This window comes from Mercenaria mercenaria, chromosome 8 (assembly GCF_021730395.1).
Source record: "Mercenaria mercenaria strain notata chromosome 8, MADL_Memer_1, whole genome shotgun sequence".
In the NCBI taxonomy this organism is placed as follows: domain Eukaryota; kingdom Metazoa; phylum Mollusca; class Bivalvia; order Venerida; family Veneridae; genus Mercenaria; species Mercenaria mercenaria.
In genome coordinates this window covers 71,930,634-71,953,725 of record NC_069368.1, presented here as the reverse complement: position 1 = coordinate 71,953,725, position 23,092 = coordinate 71,930,634, and the positions used below count along the sequence as shown (strand labels likewise).

At 35.1% G+C, this 23,092-nt stretch overlaps 1 protein-coding gene across 4 annotated transcripts in view; it reads left to right on the top strand.

Moving 5' to 3' along the window:
• The window catches only part of LOC123566114 (ADAMTS-like protein 1), a 56,159-nt gene that overhangs the window by 21,259 nt on the left and 11,808 nt on the right, over nucleotides 1–23,092 (top strand). For 2 of the 4 annotated variants that reach the window (XM_053550159.1, XM_053550162.1), the window contains exons 2-7: nucleotides 16,681–16,842; nucleotides 17,922–18,155; nucleotides 18,635–18,811; nucleotides 19,304–19,443; nucleotides 20,273–20,471; nucleotides 21,700–21,850. In XM_053550159.1, the coding sequence (XP_053406134.1) occupies nucleotides 16,681–16,842; nucleotides 17,922–18,155; nucleotides 18,635–18,811; nucleotides 19,304–19,443; nucleotides 20,273–20,471; nucleotides 21,700–21,850 (1,063 nt within the window). Of the gene's footprint in view, nucleotides 1–5,587; nucleotides 5,720–12,726; nucleotides 12,895–16,680; nucleotides 16,843–17,921; nucleotides 18,156–18,634; nucleotides 18,812–19,303; nucleotides 19,444–20,272; nucleotides 20,472–21,699; nucleotides 21,851–23,092 lie in introns of those variants that run through there. The other 2 variants (XM_053550160.1, XM_053550161.1) reach the window with 2 other exon arrangements.

Sequence of the window (23,092 nt, the reverse complement as noted above, 5' to 3'; positions counted from 1 at the left end):
CCAGGACTGAACTCATTTGATTTCTGTCTTCTGGTCTGTTTCGTCGGGTTTAAACTCCCCAGTGGGGTTTTGCCACTGACCGTTCCAAGGCTGTTCCCCACTGCGTTCCTTTATTTGTTCGTTTTGTCCCGGTGTTTTTGCGTGCTGTGTTTTGGGGAGGCTGTACTTTTTGAACGCGTCATTCCCTGTTTGATATTTATCCTTGTTCTTTAGCTGGCCAAAGCCTTCGATATTTTGCAAAGTACTTCTCTAACAAATCAATCTAAGAATTCTGGATTAATTAACCGAAAGGTATGTAAAGCGCGAAAATGACCAATTCTACGATAATAGCAATCTCCCAATGTTTAATGACTCTAAGCCAAATACTTTTTGCGATACATGCGATACAAACTTCTATTCCCTTCATGCATATTTTTGACTAAATCAAGGGCCGTAACTCTGGACTGACCGACCGAAATCCCAAACAAAACCCCAGGTGCACAACTTCACATGCTGACTAACATTCCTGTGTGTTTACATAACGCAAACGCGGCGTCAATGTCACGGCCTCTGCTGCCCCTGGATCATACAATAAGCAATCATTCGCATCTTGAAATCAGTGTCTATTCTATTGCATGCTACGTCGAAGCGCATGTATAGATAACGTCCACGAATAGGTTTAATAGTCAAAGAGTTATCTCCTCCTATCAGCGACTATGTGTTTCATGAACGAAACCGTCTACTAAATCTAAAAACATTTATTATATCTTTTAGAAATGTGTATCAATTTTTAAGAAATCGAGAAAACTACTACAACAACCTATTCAAGATTTGGAATTAAGATTATTAATTTGGCATTTTGGTAATTTTTCTTTGCATACTCTAAAACATTCTTGGGATTTTTTTTATTGAACGCAGTGGTGATATGATTATATTGTAAAATGATATTTACGTAAGCAGTCAAAAGCCGTGCTGACATCAACATTTTAACATTCATTCCGTTGCTTGAGTTAAATATACATGTACAATGTAGTTTAAATTTTTTAATTTGTGCAATTGCTACATGAAAATATACTTTTGCGTTTTGCAAAGTACCTTTCTAAAGTACAAAAACAATTCAAACTAGAAAATGCTTTTGTAAAAAAGCGCATGTCTCCCCCAATGCAAAGTCCTATAGGCAAGAAGTCAATAGGGGTCAGGAGCGAAAGTCAAAGAGACACTGAAGGTTGGCTGCAATAGGGATCATCTACTTGGCATGTCCAGTCATCCCGCTAAGTTTCAACACTCGTGGCCTAGTGGTTCTCAAGTCACTGTTCAGGCTCCTGTGACCTTGACCTTTGATCAAGTGGCCTAAAAAAAATAGGGGTCATCTACTCTGCATGTCCAATCATCCTATTAAGTTTCAACATTGTAGGTCAAGTGGTTCTCAAGTTATTTCCAAAAAATGATTTTACATGAACAGGCCACTGTGACCTTGACCTTTAATAGACTGACCCCAAAATCAATAGGGGTCATCTACTATGCATGTTCAATCATCCTATGAAGTTTCAACATTCTGGGTCAGTGGTTCTCAAGTTATTGATCGGAACTGGTTATCAAGTTGCAGCCCTGAGACTTGACCTTTACGGAGTAGACCCAAAAACCATAAGGGTCATTTACTCTGCATGACAACATCCTATGAAGTTTCAAACAATTCTGGTCGAGGGTTTCAGTTATTGATTGAATGGTTTTCCCGTTGTGCCCCTGGCCTTACTTTAACAGAGTCCCAATATAATGGGGCATCTATTCTTTATGATCAATCATCTATTAAGTTTCACATCTGGGTCAAGTGGTTCCAAGTTACTGCCCCGGAACTGGTTTTCAACGTTCAGTCTTAGACCTTGACTTTATGATGTGACCCAAAATCACAGGGATCTCTACTTTGCATGTACATTCATCTATGAAGTTTTAATTCTGGTCAATTTGGTATCTTTAGTTATTGATCAAAATGGTTTTTTAATGTAGGCACTGTGACTTTGACTTTGAAGAGTGATTCCATAATCAGTAAGGGCTCATCTAACTTTTATGCATCATCCTTCTAGTTCAAATTCTGGTCAGGTAGTTTAATTTTTATTGGATTGGAAAGTTTCAATGTTTCGGGCCCCTGTACCTTGACCTGTGATGGCAGTGACCCCAAATCAATAGGGGTCATTACTCTCAGGGACAATCACATGAAGTTCATTTCTGGATAAAGGGTTCTCTAGTTATTGATCGAAATTGTTTGTTCAATGATCAGGCCCTGTGACCTTGACCTTTGACAAGTGATCCCAAAATTAATAGGGGTATCTACTCTCATGACCAATCATCCTATTGAAGTTTCAACATTCTGGATCAAGTGGTTCTCTAGTTATTGATCGAAAATGGTTTTCAGTTTTCAGGCCCCTGTGACCTTGACCTTTGACGGAATGACCCCAAAATCAATAGGGGTCATCTACTTTTCATGACCAATCATCCTATGAAGTTTCAACATTCTGGGTCAAGTGGTTCTCTAGTTATTGATCGGAAATGGTTTTCAGTTTTCAGGCCCCTGTGACCTTGACCTTTGACGGAGTGACCCCAAAATCAATAGGGGTCATCTACTCTTCATGACCAATCACCCTATGAAGTTTCAACATTCTGGATCAAGTGGTTCTCTAGTTATTGATCGGAAATGGTTTTCAATGTTCAGGCCCCTGTGACCTTGACCTTTGACGGAGTGACCCCAAAAACAATAGGGGTCGTCTACTCCAGCAGCCCTACAACTCTATGAAGTTTGAAGGTTCTAGGTCAAATGGTTCTCCAGTTATTGCTCGGAAATGAAGTGTGACGTACGGACGGACGGACGGGCGGACACAGGGCAAAAACAATATGTCTCCTGGGGGAGACATAATTAACATTAATCTATATGTAAAAGAATATACTAAAAAGATGTCTAAAGCGATTAAGATAACAGTCTTGGAACTGTAGTTAATACTTCGAGCATTTTTCTTTTGAAGAGCAATCTGTTCTGTAATTGTAAACACAAGGAAGAATCACGTCTTCACCTTTGTACTTCACTATAATATATTTTACGTAAAACGCTGATTTTACAAATTCCTACAATTAAAACCATGCACCCGTTTCATAAACATCAGCAAAATTGAACGATTGTTTGCTTAAACAATAAACATTTAAATGTATCAAAAAGGGAATAGAGCAGAACAAAATGGAATCTGTCAGTGTTTGTATCCTTGAATGTTTTGTAGAAATACTTAGTTTATAAACTGTTCTTTTACTGAAACGTCCATTTTTCTGCACAAATACCTGAAAGGTTAAAAGTTTGGTGAAATTAATTAAATAATGTACCGTGTTCAGCGATAATCTCTAAAGAGAATGTACTAGTAATTCTTACTATATAAACTCTTTGTTTTGTACATTACTGCACAATACATGCTATTATAACAAATTTGAATTCAACGCGCTGTTATAAAGCCGTAAATGGCAAAGAGCGGACGCAGAAGTTTGGTGGTAACACTGTTTGACTAAGAAACCAGGGCTCGTGAGTTCGAGCCCCCGCTCCTCTAACAAAAAATACTAACGCTTGGATAACAGTCCCGTGTATGGGTGCTTTACACCTGGCACGCTTAAGAACCAGGAAAGCTTTTAAAATTGCAACGTCTTCTGTATCTTGCACTATGCTCTCACTAACTTCTGGAGGAGTCGCCCATATGGATTACCGGTGGCTTACATATTGACAACGAGCTGCACAAAGTGTAAGCTGGAGTCTTATTTATAGGTGTTACAGGACACACACCAAACGCTGATTAGGCTAACAGATATTACTGAAGATATTCCCACAGATACGCAAATTAATACAATTGAAGTCACTTAAAAAATTTTTAATTATCCTAGAGTTCTGTTGTAAATTGTATTTATATTCATATTTGATTGATACTTAGTTTACGAAATGCATATTATGAAAAAGAAGCGCAAAAACAGCATTGATGTGAAAATGAGACTACGTTTTTCATAGTTTTATCATTTTATCGTTTTAATCAATTCAGTCAATCACGATTGCCTTTTTTGCAATTCCATAAATATGCGTTTAATCTAACAAATACGTTGTTTTATAGGTACATACTGGAAATGTTTGTTTTAAATATGAAGTTACCAGCTGCTTCAGCCAAAGCTCTTTCTAAAATTCGATTATTCGTTTTGTGTACATCTTAATTTATTTTAATATACAGTATTGTTCAATTATCGCTGGATAAATGATAAAATCTACTTTTGTATTTCAGAATGAATTTAACAGACACTGAATCATTTATTACTTTGACTTCTTGACACCATTTCTGGGAAATCATTTTGTCTGTTTTTAGATACCACATTTTTAAAGAAACATCCTATATACATATGTAAGTTTATGTTCACTTTTTTATCCAAACTTCAATGAGAGTGCATTTAAGCTGGCATAAATCTTTCAACTGTTTATCTTGAAATGTTTGTTTTTTGGCTTCTGCAAAAATTGCATTTAACTCTTTGATCGAATGCATCGCTCTTTGCACACTTCAACTTTTTATTTACGATCCTGGGAATTTTGCCAACATTTATATCTCAATACTTTTCGTACGGCGAGTCATTTTCCTAACTTGAGTTTTAAGAACTTGAAGGACTTGGTGCTCACGAATGAAACTTTTCAAGTTGACTTTGACTCTCTGATGATTTCACTGATGAACAGTGCTATCAATCTTTCAATATAATATATTAACCTTCTAAACAGCATTAACTTCTACTTTCAAGGTTTTTAAAAACTGACCACAATTGACGAGAAATAATTATAAAAAATCTTCATTTACTGACACTCACAAAATAATACAAGTGAAGGTCATGTATGATATTTGTAAAACCCAAGGTAGAATATTGATTTTACACGTTTTTCAAAAGTATTAACTCTATATGAAACATGGTGATCCTCATCAAAAATATTTTTTACGACATGCTTCCTTCAAAATGTCGCTTCTTACGGTGGCAAAAGTTCATGCTTTGTGTTTACGTATCGTCCACTTCTGCCATGCATTTACTTACATTAACTAGATATTTTAACTTTTTACAGTCAGTCAGTTATGTTGTGTAAATAACAGGAACTTGTTACAAGACACACATGCAGGTCGTCTTAATATAAGTAATGCTTTGAAAGATGTTTCTCCTTACTGTATTTAAACAACAACAACAAACAAATAATCTTGTTAACGTAGTGTGGAAATATTTCTGTCTCCATGTCCCATTTTATTGTACTACAATTGTTCTCTTTTCATTTTATTCTTTTTTTACAATTACAAGTTAAGCCGTAATAAATTAATGACACATAACACAAAGATTTACACAAATCTCCCGTTTTTACACAAGCAAAACTACAGACAAGGCTTAATGGCAAATACGTTTGATCTATCTAACACCATGAACAAATCATTCAATAACAAGACCATTAATTATAAGCCATAATGTACTTGATAGTTTGATCTCACGCTCGTTAGCTAACATAAAGCTATTATTACTGAAATTTTATCTCTCTGGTAAGTCAATTAAACAAAACAGCAGGCATTTTATTTCAAGTTACGTTACATCTTCGCTCTCGTTTAAATTAAGCTTATCCTTGTCAACTGTTAACTTTCGTTATGAAACACGAAAGATGACTGTTTTATATAGTGGTATTATACTGTGGATCTATCTGTCTTCAAATTTGGTAAGTTAATTCGTATGTTGTTTACACACTTATTTCCTTTTTTTGTTGTCATAATGTTGCACATTATGTAATATATTATATGGGCTTTATACTGCATCATAGGGTCATTGTTGATTTAACAAGTAATCAGTGGTTTATCGCCTGATTTATCACGGTTCATTGTCATAAATGATAAAACATTAAACTAAATGCAACAGCAACGTCGCTACCTACGCTGACACGAGAGTGGGTACAATAGCTAACCTATTCTTCGAATAGCCGAGCATATAATAAAGTTCATGCTCTTCTCTGATAATAGGTTAATGCCGAACAAGGGAGTGCTGATTCAGTTTATAACAGCAGAGTGGATTTCCTAAAAACCAAATCCGACTTGCTATTGTCCCGGTGTGTTCAATCATATTCTCTATATATCACTTTTTCATTGTCATCGAAATCGGCATTATGATTTACGTTTACGAACATACAATGGAATTGTTCACCCCTTTTAATGCTCATAAAGTGTTTCCAATTATTATCAACGATAACTGTTCAGTGGAGAGCCAGTCTAATACTAGTGCAAGGCCGATTGATAATGGCTATGCGAGGCTTTTGAAGCTACTCAAAAGGCATGCCATACAGAAGTAATTCAATATGATAACAAGAAGCCTCCAAACACAAAAATTTAAAACGCAAAGAGGAAAACATGTTTATATTGTATGGTCCTTTGGGATCATGGAGTCCATTCGTGTCTATATAACAGAGTTCTACTTTAGCCTGTGCTAGAGGTCGTGATGGGGGTTGCACTCTCCATTACCTCTCATGAACAGACGCTGTCAAACCGATGAAACTGTGTTGTGTCCTTCTTGCTATGGTTAAACGTGTCCATTTTGTGTACAGGTTGGAAGGACGAAAGTTTAATTATAATGCTACTTTGTTGTGGATCCACATGTATCTGATAAATCTGGTAAGATAGTTAATGTTCCAGTTCCCCTTTTTGATGAAATGAGCGACATGAACAAGATATATAGCACTGTAACACGAAACAGTGGTACTATTGCGTTTTGGTATTCTGTACAAAATTGCGGCCGGTTTTAATCGTACTAAAATGAATTGAATTGTTAAGGAAAACTTTTAATGAATACCTTAAACTAAAATGAATACATTAGACTGTTTCTTTTTAGCTCACCTGAACTGAAGATCCAGGGTGAGCTATCAGTATAGGGTGGATGGTCCGGCGTCCGTCGTCTGTCGTCCGTCGTCCACATTTTTACTTAAACATCTTCTCCTCTGAAACTACTGGTCAGAATAACACCAAATTTGGTCTGTAGTACCTGGTGAGGTCCTCTGTCAAGTTTGTTTAACTGGGGGCATTTGACCCCTTTTAGGGGCCGCTAGAGCTAAAAATAGAAAAAACTTTCAAACGACTTCTTCTCATGAACCGCGTGATGGATATTCATCAAACTTGGTCTGTAACATCATTATAAGGTCCTCTTTCAAATTTGTTCAAATCGGCACTTGGCCCTTTTAGGGGCCATTAGAGCTAACAATAGAAAAACATTTAAACGGCTTCTTCTCATGAACCGCTTGATGGATCTTCATCAAACTTAGTCTGTAGCATCATAATAAGGTCCTCTTTCAAATGTTTTCATATGGGGGCACCTGGCCTCTTTTAGCGGCCGCTAGAGCTAAAAATATAAAAAAACCTTTAAACGACTTCTTATCACGAACCGCTTGATGGATCTTCATCAAACTTGGTCTGTAGCATCATTATAAGGTCCTCTCCAAAATTTGTTCAAGTAGGGGCACTTGGTCCCTTTTAGGGGCCGCTAGAGCTAAAAAAGAAATACTTTTAAAAGTCCTTTTTGATTTAAATTTTTTATTTTTTGTTAAAATTCTTTTTTAAATTGAATACTTTGTCACAAGCAAGATCTAATTAGGTCAAAGTCGGCCTCAGGTGAGCGACTTAGGCCCACTTGCGCCTCTTGCTTATATTAGATTATTTGTTTTTAACACATTTGCATGTATATGTGAAGTTTATTTGTTGTTGTTGTTGTTGTGTGCGTGTGTGTGTGTGAGAGAGAGAGAGAGAGATTGCAGGACTTCTCGCATGTGTATGAATATTTTATTAATAGATGACAACAATGCAAAATACTGGTTGTATGTAGCTTTTAGATTCAGTGGACGAAGAGATGCAATTGTTATAGGAGAACCACTGTCTAAAACAATGATCAAAGGTAAATCTAAATGTATATTCTTATTTCTTTAAAACATTTATATAATAAAGTTGTACAGAAAGTAAGACATTAGGAACGTATCAGTTAGAAATCTTAAATTCAATGTTTCAATATTCTAGTTAGTGTATTTAGATAACTCAGACGATATGATGGTATTATAACTTCGTCTCATAAGTACTGTATACGGCAAACACTGTCTTTGTCTCATATTTTACGAGAGGTACGTATGGTTCTTGATATTTTCTTTACTGCTCCACGTGCTTTGTCAGTCGGATAAGATAATGCATTAGAACGACGAATCGGGCAAGCTTATTATCAAGTAATGATCGTAGCCCAAAATGAGTAGATTCACCTTTGCCGGGTCTTACGTCACTTTTCCAAAACCTCTTTGATCAAATTCGGCGAAGCATTCCAAGACTTTCTATATCCTGATTGGGCTTAAAACATTTTCTTCCAGTCGTACTTGAAATTAACACAGTCTAAAACCGCTTATATACGTTTCTTAAAAATCTGAATTACTTTCTTCTACACATGTTTAATCCGCTTGACGGAATTGTACAAGAACCACTAAACGAAGATCACAATAAATTTTAATGTAAATGTCAGCTGATTGCAAAGTGCTTTTTTTCTTTAGCTGTCACTGTAAATTCAACACAATTACGTGCAAAATAACATAATTCAGCGTTTAAATTTAGGTGTCTGGACATGATAATTTGACATTTACATGATAACAAGACAATCAGTTGAAATAGAATAATGTCTAACAAAACAAGTTTCTATAATTTTGCGGAAATTCCTATAAATGAAACCCAGATAAAGCGTATATCAAATCTATGATGCGTCATACTTAGTCACACACAAGCATTAACGTAGTGGGCAAATTATACTCGGCAATTTCCGCGTGATTACGTATTCTCGTTAGACAATTCGGCATTCTGTAGCTCGACACGTGCATGGCTTTCTGTAAATCAAAGCCTTGAGATGTCTGGTGGTTGCGGATTTTGCTAGAATTATTTTCATTTAAAATGCAAATCTATAAATATATATGTATAAGAAACAAATACTGATGTGCCTCATATCTAAGATAAACTCTGCCTGACCTTACATGAACAGCGGGAAGTCAGTGATGTAACCATGGGCTGGAATACCTAATCATTGGCATATCTTATATAATCTAAATGGCCAGTGTGAATGGATAGAGGAAGAATAAGAGCTACTTGTTCATTGATAATTCATCCGCACTCTTCTTGAATGGGACTACTTTGTGTAACACATGAACATCCTTCCTTTGGATGTGATTTGGAATCAAATAAAGATACTACATGATTGTCAGAAATACACCTAACTTTGGTAGCGGGATAAACCCGCAACCAAAAACGGAGAATCCTGAAAATGCTCACGGAGAATACGTCGATTGTCAAAGTACGAATTAAACAAAATAGTCTGTTTTTTCTTTGCTATTATCATTCGATCATTTATTTATTGTTATAATTTTGGGATAATGTTTAGCATACGGGCAGTACTTTCTCATTTAGTTTTTAATCCCGCAGGCAAGCAGAATACGGAGGTTTCCGCCCGAGTACCCACCTTGGTCTGCAATAATGACTGGTGACAAGTCTAATATTGTTTTAATGACATCAACTGCCCGTATGACTTACACACCATCATTAAAAGAATGGAACCGCTCCATGCCGCTTTATTTACAGAGAATGTACGTAAGGCATACAAACGAAATGAAAGAGTGACAACTTTTGAATGCATAATATATAGTTATACCACGATTTGCTTGTCAAATGTATATAATTATGATATATCTTATTTTGTCAAGGATAATATTGATAAACCATTTGAAAACTGTTTAATAAAATCACAGAGGAGGCAGTATTTCAAACAGTTATAATGCGAACGAAATAACCACCAGGACAATCACGCAGTTCCCAGAGATTAGCTGTAAAAGACAGTAATTTATAGTACCTTTTCTCTACATACAACTTTTATAAAGGATCCTTGGTACATATTTGTAAATAATGAAATAGTTAGATAAAAGAAGTTATTCAAAAGCGTTCTTCTTTTTTTATATAAAAAGAATGTACTACTTTGTAAAATTAACGTCTCCGGACAAAAGTAATTAAAATTTTACATGTGAAGTTGTCATAAAAATTTAGGTTTACGGGGTCGTTGACTTATTTCGATCAAATTTGTGCTATTACCATTTGATGTTTGTAAACATTTCCCTTACTATATTATTACGTTTTCTTTTTTTATGTCCCCTCTTCATACATGAAAAAGTATGTGTTTTTCTCAAGTTATTTAACTTCGTGTAATTTGTAAAATATTGATGTCGTAAAGTCGTTGGTCATGCATTTTATACATTTAAAGTGTAAGCTTAAAATCTAGACTTAGAACTTGGATGACTACGGGCTTTGGTCTCAAGGTTATAACACACTAAATAGTTGTTGTTCTTTATTCTATATAAAATTGACCTAATTCCAATGACTGCAGCACACATCAGAACCCATTTTAAATTTCTGTAACCTACATTTTCTTGAAGAATATTGTCAGTACTAACTAAAGATCAAAAGAAAAGTGGGGGTCATGTTTAATGCAAGAAAAATAATTTCAGTCAAACACACAGTCTGCAAAATCAGCTAAAAAATGAGATCCCAAATTATACTGGTGGTGTATGATCTACGTTTCCATGAAAATTTTTGTAATGTTGTTATTTCATTATGAAAATGCTACCTACATGTCAAGCATAGATCTGTCATGTGATTTGAGCAAAAAAAGAAAATAAGGAAAATAGCCCTACAGAGCAAAAAAACTGAGGACTATTTGTATCCGCCATTATGTCTGTATGCCTCAAAACTCAGTTTTATAACCACGAAGCCTTACGGTTTGATTGTTTTTAATAAATCAACGATAAACCGTTCATCCTGTGGTATGTTAATTAAGGACTTATTCTGTATGATTAAGTTATACTAGGGGCTCGACTTGTTACCAGTGGAGACAACAAGTCGAAAAATCGAAGTTAGTCGGCATGGCATCTATTATTATAAAGAATGTCAAAAATGATTTCTCCCAGACGTTTTCCCATGGAGTACAGATATTTGAAAGAAGTGACTATACTTATCTTTGCAATCACTTGAAATTATATTCACTTTGGTTTTAGATTTCACAAGAAATAAAATGTTTAATGGTCTGTTGCCTAGCTCATTAAAATGTGTATGTGTCTTGTATAAAATCAATTTACGGACACATTCTGTTATCATTTCCATAGATACACTTTATATCATACCGGTATTTTATTTGTAAGTGTTAAAAATGACTTTGACAAACTGGTAAGCAGTTCAAACACATGTCATGTTTTAAAGAACCTTAAGGTGAATTCTTTCATGATATTAACTATATGTATATTAAAGGTCACTGGATAATAAAACACCCGGTTACTTAGAAGAGGAAACATTTTCCAAATGACACCATTACAAATGTTCTTGGTAACTCGTTACCACCTAAACTGTTGCCCCCGAGTCGAATATTCCCAGTAAACGAATCATATATTGTTTTCGCTTGTTTGCATCGAATTTTCTGGTCTAAATAGCGTGTTATCTTGCCATATCCCGTCGTGGCTCGTAAACAGTAACTTCGCTATTACCTCGTCTTACGAGGAAGGGGCAAAACAACGATAGTCCTTACGGTACACCGTAATCAAGGCTTCGTGTCGAAGTTGCACTCGTACTACTTTACATAAACAGACACGATAACATTTTATCTTAAATAGCTTTCATTTTATTTTTTGATAGTAACAGAGACATATTTCTTTATTTCAAGTGATCAATAGTGAATATATGTAAGTTATATTGCATTTATTAAAAATGACTGCAAGTTTCACAGTTAACATTTATAATAAAAGGGTTAGAAAGGTTTTGATTTTTTTTTAAATTTTAGATGTTATCATCTAAAAAGAGCAAAAATAAGAGTGGTAGGTTTACGTACCCATTAATTCAATGAACTATGTCGAGTGTTTTATTAATACTCAAATTTGGATTAAAGCGTTTTTTTTTTTAAAAAAAGTACATCAAATGCTTAGATTAAAATATTTAAAAAAATTAATATGCATAGCTGGGACAAATAAAATATCAGATATAGATAGGAACTCCTACTTAATCCAGCCGTTGTAAAAAAATAAATAATTACTCGAACTAAGAGCTCAAAAAACGTTAATGAAAATGTTATATTTAACGCAAATTGCATTTTTGAGTTTTTAAAGGTGCCTGATAAATTTGGATTGATTGGAAAACAGTAATTAATGTAGCATTTCAACTAAATGATTTCAATATTATAATGCAAGCATTTATGAACTCATCTTTTTAAAACCAGTGCGCCAGTGCCTCGTTGACATGCATTTTTGCTTTAAATGACATTTGGTTTTCACTCAGTTTAAATTTAAAAGTAAAAAGAATTTAATTATCAATAATTGATGCGGACGCTGACATGCATTTTTGCTTTAAATGACATTTGGTTTTCATTCAGTTTAAAAGTAAAAAGAATTTAATTATCAATAATTGATGCGGACGCTGGTTTTTATTGTTGTTATTTAAAATTGCATAATGAATAATTTGTAATGATGAATGGAGACTCCAAGTCTCATGCGTGCGAAGATAAAAAGCGATTTTTATTTGACTTCATGTCCAAGCATTTAGGGAGAAAGATTAAAATATGAATTTTGTCTCTGTAACACAGATTAAGTTAAAAAATACTTTAGAAGAACATTTTATTTTAGGAAGGTAGTATTGTGACATAAATATCAGTGTCTGGATGAACATTGGATGTCTTGTAAACAATTGAACGAGTTTATATATCTTTTTAAAATATAATTTTTCACCATGTTGACATATATACTTAATTTAGTGGATATATTTGTATTCTGATATGATCCGTTTTGGGATAATAATACCAATATTGGTAAGTACATGTATGTCTTTTTAAATTATACTTTGGAAAATCACTTGCTTAAAGAGTTGGCAAGGTACATATATTAACAATGGAGGCGTTTTTTGACCGAGTGTGGAAACCGCAGTCAAATTCCGCTCCGTCGGGATTTGATCGCGCTAGCTTCAGGTGTTCTATATTACTTCTGATTACAGTAAAAAACACAAAGGAAATAATCTCCATTTCCGCATTTACCTAGAACTTCACTCTTGCTGTATTCTTGAGTGGGCAAAAATTCCTTCTGCCTAATCTAACATTCATGACTTCTTAAATGGTTCAATAACAGTAACAACTGTCTATTTAAAGACCCATGAGGAATGTCAGGTTTAAAATTTGAAACAACTGATGCGTTTAATATCCAGGCCCCGCGTTCACAAAACATTTTTCGATCTCAGCTAAATTTGAATTTGAAATTTTAATATCAATTTTAGGAAATTTTCAAGGTTAAATTCCAACTGAAACTGACCATAAATACTAAATAGCCACTTGAACATAGTTATTAACTCGTAATTCAGTTTAAACATGCTGTTTAGATAGAAATGACATATTAAGTTTCATAATCAAACCCAGCTAAGACTGAAAATGTTTTGTGAACACGGGGCCAGGACAAATGTCGAGTTAAAAACAATTGCCCGGTTCAAGACCCATTCCATGACTACTGTCGGGTTTTAAGGCCACCAAACCTACGGCTGGGTCTAAGACCCATAACTACTTTCAGGTAAAAGACACATATAAAACTGTCAGGTTGAAGACTAATGACTAACTGTTGGTCTATGTGGCGTTAAATACCTACTCAAATTTCTGATTCAAGACTAAATTCTGACGTGTGCGAAAGGGTTTTTGTGCAGGGACTACTTCCACGCTTGAAAGGAGATTCCAATGAAGTTTAATACACATGGTCGTCATTGGGTGTATATGTGCGCGACATATCTTGTTCCGGGACGGACATTAATGGGAATGGGGCACTCATATACCCTTCTCTCAAGTTTTGGATGCGCGTTACTTCAACAGTGTTAACGAGGACATACATATAATCAGCATGAATAGTGTAGATATGCGTGACATACTTTTTCATGGAAAGACGAAGGTGGTGGCTCTCGTCCACAGTCAGCTGTCAAGTGTGATGAAAAAGTCGTAGTTGATACACAAGATAAACTGATTACATTTCTGAAATACAACAGAAATATATAAATCTCTTTTTGAAATGCTATATAAAATGTATATAAAATAACTAAAGTAAGACAAATGTATTGCTATGTGTACGGGTGGTCTTTGTACCCTAGGTGTAGGTACGTAGAACATTTCAGTACATGTGTTTCCGACGTGATGCCAACTTAATTCCGCTACAGTGTAATATTCCCGTTGGCAGGCCAGTAATTGAATCGGGAATCTGTTTGTTTTATTTCTAAAGCATAAACATATTAAATTCATTTATCATTTAAGTTATAGTATACTACATGTTTAGACATTTCCTGCTGACAAGAGCATATATTTCTTTTAAGAGTGCAACAAATTTATTTCACAACGATGTTTGTCCAGAAACAGACATTTAACGATTTTTTTTCGAAAACACAGTGAAGTGCTGTTATAGTTAACCAGTGACGTGCTCTGTCAGTTTACCAGTGAAATCATCTTTAGATAACCAGTGACGTTCTTTTATAGTTAACCAGTGACGTGTTCTGATAGTTAAACAGTGACGTGCTCTGTCCGTTTACCAGTTAAAATCATCTTTAGATAACCAGTGATGTTCTTTTATAGTTAACAAGTGACGTGTTCTGATAGTTAAACAGTGACGTGCTTTGTCAGTTTACCAGTGAAATCATCTTTTAGATAACCAGTGACGTTCTTTTATAGTTAACCAGTGACGTGTCTCTGAAGTTAAACAGTGACGTGCTCTGTCGTTAACCGTGTCATTCTTTACCAGTAGACTCTTTTTAGATAACCAGTGACGTGCTCTGATAGTTAACCAGTGACGTGCTCTGTTAGTTAAACAGTGACGTGCTCTGTCCGTTTACCAGTTAAAATCATCTTTAGATAACCAGAGTTTTTCTTTTATAGTTAACAAGTGACGTGTTCTGATAGTTAAACAGTGACATGCTCTGTCCGTTTACCAGATAAAATAATCTTTAGATAACCAGTGATGTTCTTTTATAGATAACCAGTGACGTGTTCTGATAGTTAAACAGTGACGTGCTCTGTCCGTTTACCAGTTAAAATCATCTTTAGATAACCAGTGATGTTCTTTTATAGTTAACAAGTGTCCTGATAGTTAAACAGTAAAGTGCTCTGTCAGTTTACCAGTGAAATCATCTTTAGATAACCAGTGACGTTCTTTTATAGTTAACCAGTGTTCTGATAGTTAAACAGTGACGTGCTCTGTCAGTTTACCAGTTAAATCATCTTTAGATAACCAGTGACGTTCTTTTATAGTTAACCAGTGTTCTGATAGTTAAACAGTGAAGTGCTCTGTCAGTTTACCAGTGAAATCATCTTTCGATAACCAGTGATGTTCTTTTATAGTTAACCAGTGACGTGTTCTGATAGTTAAACAGTGACGTGCTCTGTTAGTTTACCAGTTAAATCATCTTAAGATAACCAGTGATGTTCTTTTATAGTTAACCAGTGACGTGCTTTGACATCCAATTAATCATTGACATGCTTTGATAATAAACCGTTGTCGTGCTTTGATAGGTAAAAAGTGACGTGCTCTGATAACTGACCAGGGCGTGCTCTATAAGGTTTGTAAATTAAGAACAAAACAAAGTGTTCTATTAAAGGATAAACTATATTTTGTTTACAAGATTTGTTTATATTATTTTGAAAATTTAATCTGCATACATTATCCCCCTTAAGAGTTGTTCAGGTATGCCTTTTATCAATCAAATATTTGTTTAATTTACAATAGGGCACGTACTAAGTATTTTGATAAACATACCACGGGGCGAAATATGTCAAGCATTTAATATTTATTTTGATAGAGTCGCCTGCCTCCATTCAAATTAAACTTCGGTAGGAACATATTTATAAACATCACTTTCTACATTGATGATAGGCTGTATATACGAGCGTAATTCTGATACTTTTTTCAAGGAATTCATGTTCATATATGCCTTTTCAAAAAGGAAGTGACTAGGGGTCCGGTAACTCAATTAAGGCAACATTTTTGCTTAACCCTTAGCCTGCTGGCGGCGATTGGTTCTGCCTTTGCGACCAGTGCAGACCAAGATCAGCCTGCACATCCGTGCAGGCTGATCATGGTCTGCACTGTTCGCTATTCAGTCAGTAAATTTTCAGTAAACACCCCTTCGAATACTAAATGGTACTGCCCAAACTGAATGATGGAACAGTCCATTATAGAAATTTAGCAGGCTAAGGGTTAATATGTATTTGGTTTTACCTGAGATAAAAAGTGTTGAAGATAGAAATACGGATGCTTTCTCGGAACAAAGCGTCTGCTACTCATTTACCATAGTTCCTTCTGACACTTCGCCCAAATCCCAGTGTGCACGTTACATACATATTGATCCGTAAAAAAGCATTTCTTTTAGTCAGTGTTATTAACAAGGAATTAATGAGAACAATATATTTCCAAATATAATAAAGATAATTAATAGTAACAAGATATTCTGTTTAAATGTTTACATACAGCTCTAAAATAGATGTCATTGTACTGAATGCGGAATTTTGACCTAACATTATAAGCATTCACGTCATTCGGATGTACAGTTTTTGTATCAGAATCTATTATTTTTATTTCAGGTGATAGCCTACAATATCAGTGCGGAGTGGGCAGCATGGGGAGAATATGGCAACTGCTCGAGGCCCTGTGGCGGAGGACTTGCCAACAAGACCCGGACTTGTTTAGGGGCTTCGCAGACATGTCCGGGCACTGGTATACGTTACAAAGTCTGCAACACCTTGGTGAGGAAGATTCATATTTTGGAATTCAAATATCGAATTTGCGTCCGATTCAATGTATATTCACTTTAAAAATGCTTTCTAATTGCTTGGGAAGGTAGATATGGTGGAAAATTAAACATAACCGAGGAATAAGTTATTCTCAACTTCAAATAAATTTATTTTTGAATACAACAGATATGTTAACATTACAACGCGTAAGGCGACGTATTCTACCACAGTACTGAACAAAAAAGAACAACGCCCAATGTGCATAATACACCCCTTTGCAAATGGATTCAGCCATGACAGTATACAAAAGGATACGGAAACAATTAAATCAGGGCGCCTTGACATTGACATTTGATTTTCTGACCCCAAAATACGGAATATAAATTTCTCATGTAGCACAAAGTCTGGCGGCTGGTCGCTGCAATAGCATCATAGTTCCTAGAGAGTATCAAATTATTAAGCGATTTGTTAACGTTATTTCTAATGCCATTTTGACAGAAAAACTGCGATTTCCCTTGAAAAATACATGTGTCGCTAGGGGGCGCTTCTCAAAGAAAATGTGGACTCAGAACGTTTTAATTTTTTCTCCAAATGAAAAACAGGAGATGTTAGAATATACAGACCGAATATTAGTCTTATATCCCATACTTCGAAATTTTCGTAGGAAACCCGCGAACCACCTTAAATGTTTCAATATAAAATCTGACTATTTCATTCTAAAGTGTCAGTTGTACACAGTAATGTACGTCTCAAGTTACAGAACATAATAACATCGGCATCTTCCAGAAAGGCTATAACATCGACTGTGTAAAATTGGCCGAGTCAAAATGGGTATAAGCATCGACAGGGACAAAATTGAAATAACATCAACAAGGGCAAAATTGTTATTACCATCGGCATATTCCAAATTGGTATTAACACCGGTATGTTCAAAACTGGTGTTAACATCGGCATAGAATGTCTCAAATATAAGAGCTAAAAATGGGACTTCTGGAAATCAAGTGAATAAAAAACGACCTAATTTGAACAGAGTGAAGAACGTTTTCTGAGTAAAATAAAGTGCAAAGGTCAAGTTTACTTGTTTATTTTAGGGCTGTGGAAGTGAGGGCCTCTTTATCAGGGACAAACAGTGCCAGTCATTTAACAAAGTTTCCATCAAAGACAACTACTTTAATTGGGTACCGTACCATAGTTCAGCAGAGCCATGCGCACTTTATTGCCGAACTGTAGAAACTGGTTTCATTCTGAAAATGCAGATTCGTGCATGGAACGGGACTGCTTGCGGAAAGCATGGAGAAGGTGTTTGCATAGGAGGTCGCTGCAGGGTCAGTAATTCTGATAATGATTTATACTTCGAAAAAAAAAACAAGTATAAATGAGATAACTAAACGTCTAAGGCCTATTTGAAACGTAAATACAACAAATACATGCCAAAATTAGGTAAAAGAACAACTAACATTTTAAAAGTTAGTATTTCATCCAGCCCTGTATTTACCGGTCATTAAATCAAATGATACATAGTCTGCGATGGCAAAAAAATGACTTCCTTAATTCTAACAATCAGGCGATAAATTTGTTGCCCCGTTCACATTTAAGAATGATTTTGCTATGAGTTGACATTTGAATACATTTTGTGTAATTTTAGTAAACAACAGGTAACGACAGGGCTTACTGATCAAACAAAATTAAAGTCCGACATACCGTCGAAAGTGTGGTAGGTGATAGCTATAGCAGTAAACTAGAATTTCGAAATTGAATAAGTACCATTTGGCAGAAAACTGTTATGGTTACCTTTTATTTACAGAAAGTCGGCTGTGACGATATCGTCGGCTCCAAGAGAAAACTAGATCCTTGCGGAGTATGTGGCGGCGACGGAACATCATGCGACACAGCACGTGACCATAAGAAACAACATCACGAAGCTGACGTCAAACGGTTTCATTGGGACATAGGATGGAGTATGTGTTCCAAGACCTGTGGGGTAGGGAAGTGAATCATGTTGACTTGGGACAAATTAGAATACATTAAAGCTATCATAATTCATCAGACATCCTTTCTTTAATTGTTAAAAGAAATGAAAAAGACGTGTAGTCAGAAAAATGTATGTGCCATGTGTGTTCTCCGAATTTATTCTAGAAATTTGTGAAACATTAAAATAATAAATAGTTGAAGAATTGGACTCGGGCCAAGGTTTTGCTACTAAACATGCCCAAATATTACATACTGTCTTTTCTCTTTCAATGCGTATTATAGTTATTTCTGTCAAAATTCAAGCAGACAGGTGTCGCTTTTTTACAATATTTCAATAGATATGACGATAGATATAATTAAATAATTAAGCTGGAGAATTTTACCATGTTTTTTATTTTGATAAATTCTATGTCGGTAGTTGCTTTGTAAGCACAAAATGTCGATTGAATACCAACTTTTTCACCTATAATCACACTATAGATTCATGTAATTATGTTTTTAGAAAGGATTACAAGTTCCGTATGAGGTGTGTAAAGACTCAAACACGGGACTAGAAGTCAGCTCCACGTTCTGTCCAAGCCTCGCTAAACCATCCCTTCCAAAGACCAGAGAGTGTGAGGAAAGTTCCTCCTGTGCTTATAGGTACCTGTGTTGATCAGTGTTTATAAGTACTGTATGACCTTTGGTGATGACACTTCCAAATAGTAAACACCCTTCTACAATTCTACAAGGGCAGTCACTCTCTCCTGTATGTATATTGGAAACTTTAAAAATCTTCTTTCAAGAAGCTGTCGGTCCAATTTCAAGATTACTGTACACAAATGTTTCTTGGATGACTCTCTACGAAGGTTAATTAAGTTATTCTGATTCGTCAAAAAATATAGCCACCAGAGATTAGATTAGCAAACACCTCCTAAGCCTTTGATCAAATTTCAAAAGCATTAAAAACGATCTTGAACTGACCCTGTGCCAGTCTTGTTTAAATTTTCATGTTTGTCAAAACCATTGCTGCAAGGGGGAGCAATTACTTTTCCCATATGCATTTAGTGGAATGTTTTGGAAAATTTATACTTGTCAGAATCTACTGGCCTGATTGTAAAATGATTTTACACTTACGTTCATTGGGTGAACCTAAGATTGTTCAAATTACTTAACTAATAGAGCTAAAAATAATTCGCTAAATGGCATCTCTTCCTAAATCACAATTTCACAGAAATGTAACTATGGTGGCACTAGCTTAAATTTTTAAAAGTCAAGTTGAGTTGACACAAAAAGAAACATGATTGTCAGAAATAAAGAAATAATCACTGATAAATATCATCAATAGATACGTTTTACAATACTGTTTTGGTTTAGGTAAAATCCAAATAGGTAACAGTACTGAGACGAAACGTTAGGTTATAGCATATAGGTTGTAAACCTCTAAATGTATCATTTCTGTTAGCGGTTCATATTTCAATATTTATTACAGGTGGCATACCTCTAAATGGGGACTATGTAGTCGTACATGCGGAGATGGTTTCAAGTATCGCCGAGTGGTATGCCTCAAACATCATAACTCCAGCACAGAGCACGCGCTAGACCGGAACTGCATCGATGTGAGACCGGAAGGAAAAGCTCCGTGTTACCTCGGGGACTGTCCCGAATGGCAGACTGGACCATGGTCTCCTGTAAGTATATTCCATCACTGTATTAAAGTAGTTTTGCGCGTTTCGGTGAAAGAAAAACTCTGCAATGTAGATTTTTAAGGCATCATGATAATGAATAAATGCTAATAAAATTCAGTTAATAAAAAGGTAGGATTGTGTGCTTGTTTTTGTTTTGCTGCACAGTTTTGAAAAAGTTGTTTTTAAGCAAGTTATTACTTTGATGAGAAAAATCCGACATTGTAGTTTTAAATAAACTTTTCGCAGATATAACTTGATCTATTTTCTGTAATACAAAATACTTGTATGCATATGTACCTAATAAGTTAATGTGCTTAGTTTCGAGGTAGTTGTCCGTGATTAGAGAATGCCAAACTTGAAGCTAATTTCATGCAAATATTTGGAAATATTTCTATTCGAACGTTTTTGGCTCAAATATTTAATCTTCAGAAAGATAGTGACGTTGTAATTAACACAGAATTGGTCGTTGGTTATAGTCCCGATTTTGGTGGAATCGCTTAACTAATCACACTGTTCATATGGCCGTCCATCCGATTGTCTGCCTTATTTGTCCGTGACCAGGTAGACGTAAGCTTTATTTGACGTCGCATTTAATCAAGTGACAATTCTTGTGCAACAAAGTTGATATCCAGTAACAGATACATAGCTGGGCTTATTTTACATCTTTTTGTCCAAGTCAGAACTTCTGAAACCACTTATTGGAGTTTGTTCAATCTTATTGACAGAGGACATTGAGGGAAAGTGCCATAGCTCTACCTTGCTTTCTTTTTTTACGTATCTCCTTTCTTAAGTTAAACTGTCCTTGACAAACTCTTAAAAATTCTTAAGCGAATTTATTAAAACTGCTTACAAAAATAGAGGACATTATTCTCCTTTGTCTCCTTTTTCAATAATCACCTTTGTCTTTTTATTATACTTGCATAAAGATTATTTAAGAAATGTTCAAGCGGTTCGATTCATATTTCGCACTTTGATACCGGACATTTAGTGGAAGCGCAATTTCCATGTACCATAACTCTGCATTGCTCAACTGTATTTTTGTCTCCTTATCGTATTGTATTATGCTTGTTTGAATTACAACTGAAGAAACGTTTGAAGAAAGTATGTTTATATTTTACACAGTTATAGAGTAAATGGAGAGGAAAAGCAATATTGTATGAATAAAAGAACGGTTTCCAAAAATTAAGACGGTATTTAATAAGCCTTAATATCTATTCTAATCCTGTTTTAGTGTTCTGTATCTTGCGGATACGGTCAGCAGAAACGAAAGGTTGTTTGTCAAGCTTCGTTGTCAGAGTTATGTTACACCGAGCACAAACCTGCAACCGTCCAGAAATGTTACGCCGGAAAGTCATGCGATTTAGGAGGCTTCCAGCAAGATGGTAAGAGCGCATTGTTACACATTATAGAGCTTGCGCCGTATACAGGTCACCCATAAGCTATATTCAGTTGTATACGTTGGATATACACATTATGCTTTTCAGATAGGTCTGTCGTCTTAACGTATATAGCTTGCATGGTCAGAACGAGGCGTTTTATATTCCATTACCAAGAATACACATAGCATCGTTTGCGATGGTTAGCGTTCCAAGAATTGACAGTGCTCGTAAACTTCTGAGAAAATCAGGACCACACAGCGGTCTCTGCATTGCTATAAAAGGCATTATTAACGAACCAAAATGAATGGTGTTATGCATGGTTGGCTTTAAATCAAATAGGAATAAGGTGGTTTTGCATTACCGACATATGGTACAGAAATGGATGAAAGTGTTGCTCATAAACATATGTTTCACATATGACGATGATTTTGATGACAGTATGTTTCATACATGATGATTACACATAACGGTCATATATGACCACGGTCTTATGTTACACATATCACGATTATTTAGATGATGACGTCGTGTTTCACATTTTATGATGACTTGGTCTCACACAGGATGATGATTTTTGTTACGTCTCGATTATTGATGACTTGACATAATGATGATGATAATGTTATGTTTCATGTAATGATGATGATGATGTTATGTTTCACTTGATGGAAATGATGATGATGTTATATATCACATGTGATGCTTATGGTGATGATGATGTTGTTTCACACGTGATGGAGATGATAGTGATAATTATGCTTCACATGTGATGATTATGATGATGTTGATACGTTTCACATAATGATGATGATGATGATGATATGTTTCACATGTGATGAGGATATTATGTTTCACATATGATTATGATAATGATGTTATATTTCACATAATGATGATGATGATGATGTTATGATTCAAATAATGATGATGATGATGTTATGTTTCACATAATGATGATCATGATGATGTTATGTTTCACATAATGATGATGATGTTATGTTTCACATAATAATGATGTTCTTATGTTTCACATAATGATGATGATGATGTTATGTTTCACATAATGATGATGATGGTGATGTTTTGTTTCACATGATGATTATGATGAGGATGATTTTATATTTTACACGTGATGGTAATGATGATGATGTTAGTTTCACATAATGATGATGATGATGATGATGATGATGTTATGTTTCACATAATGATGATGATAGTGATAATGTAATGTTTCAAATGATGATT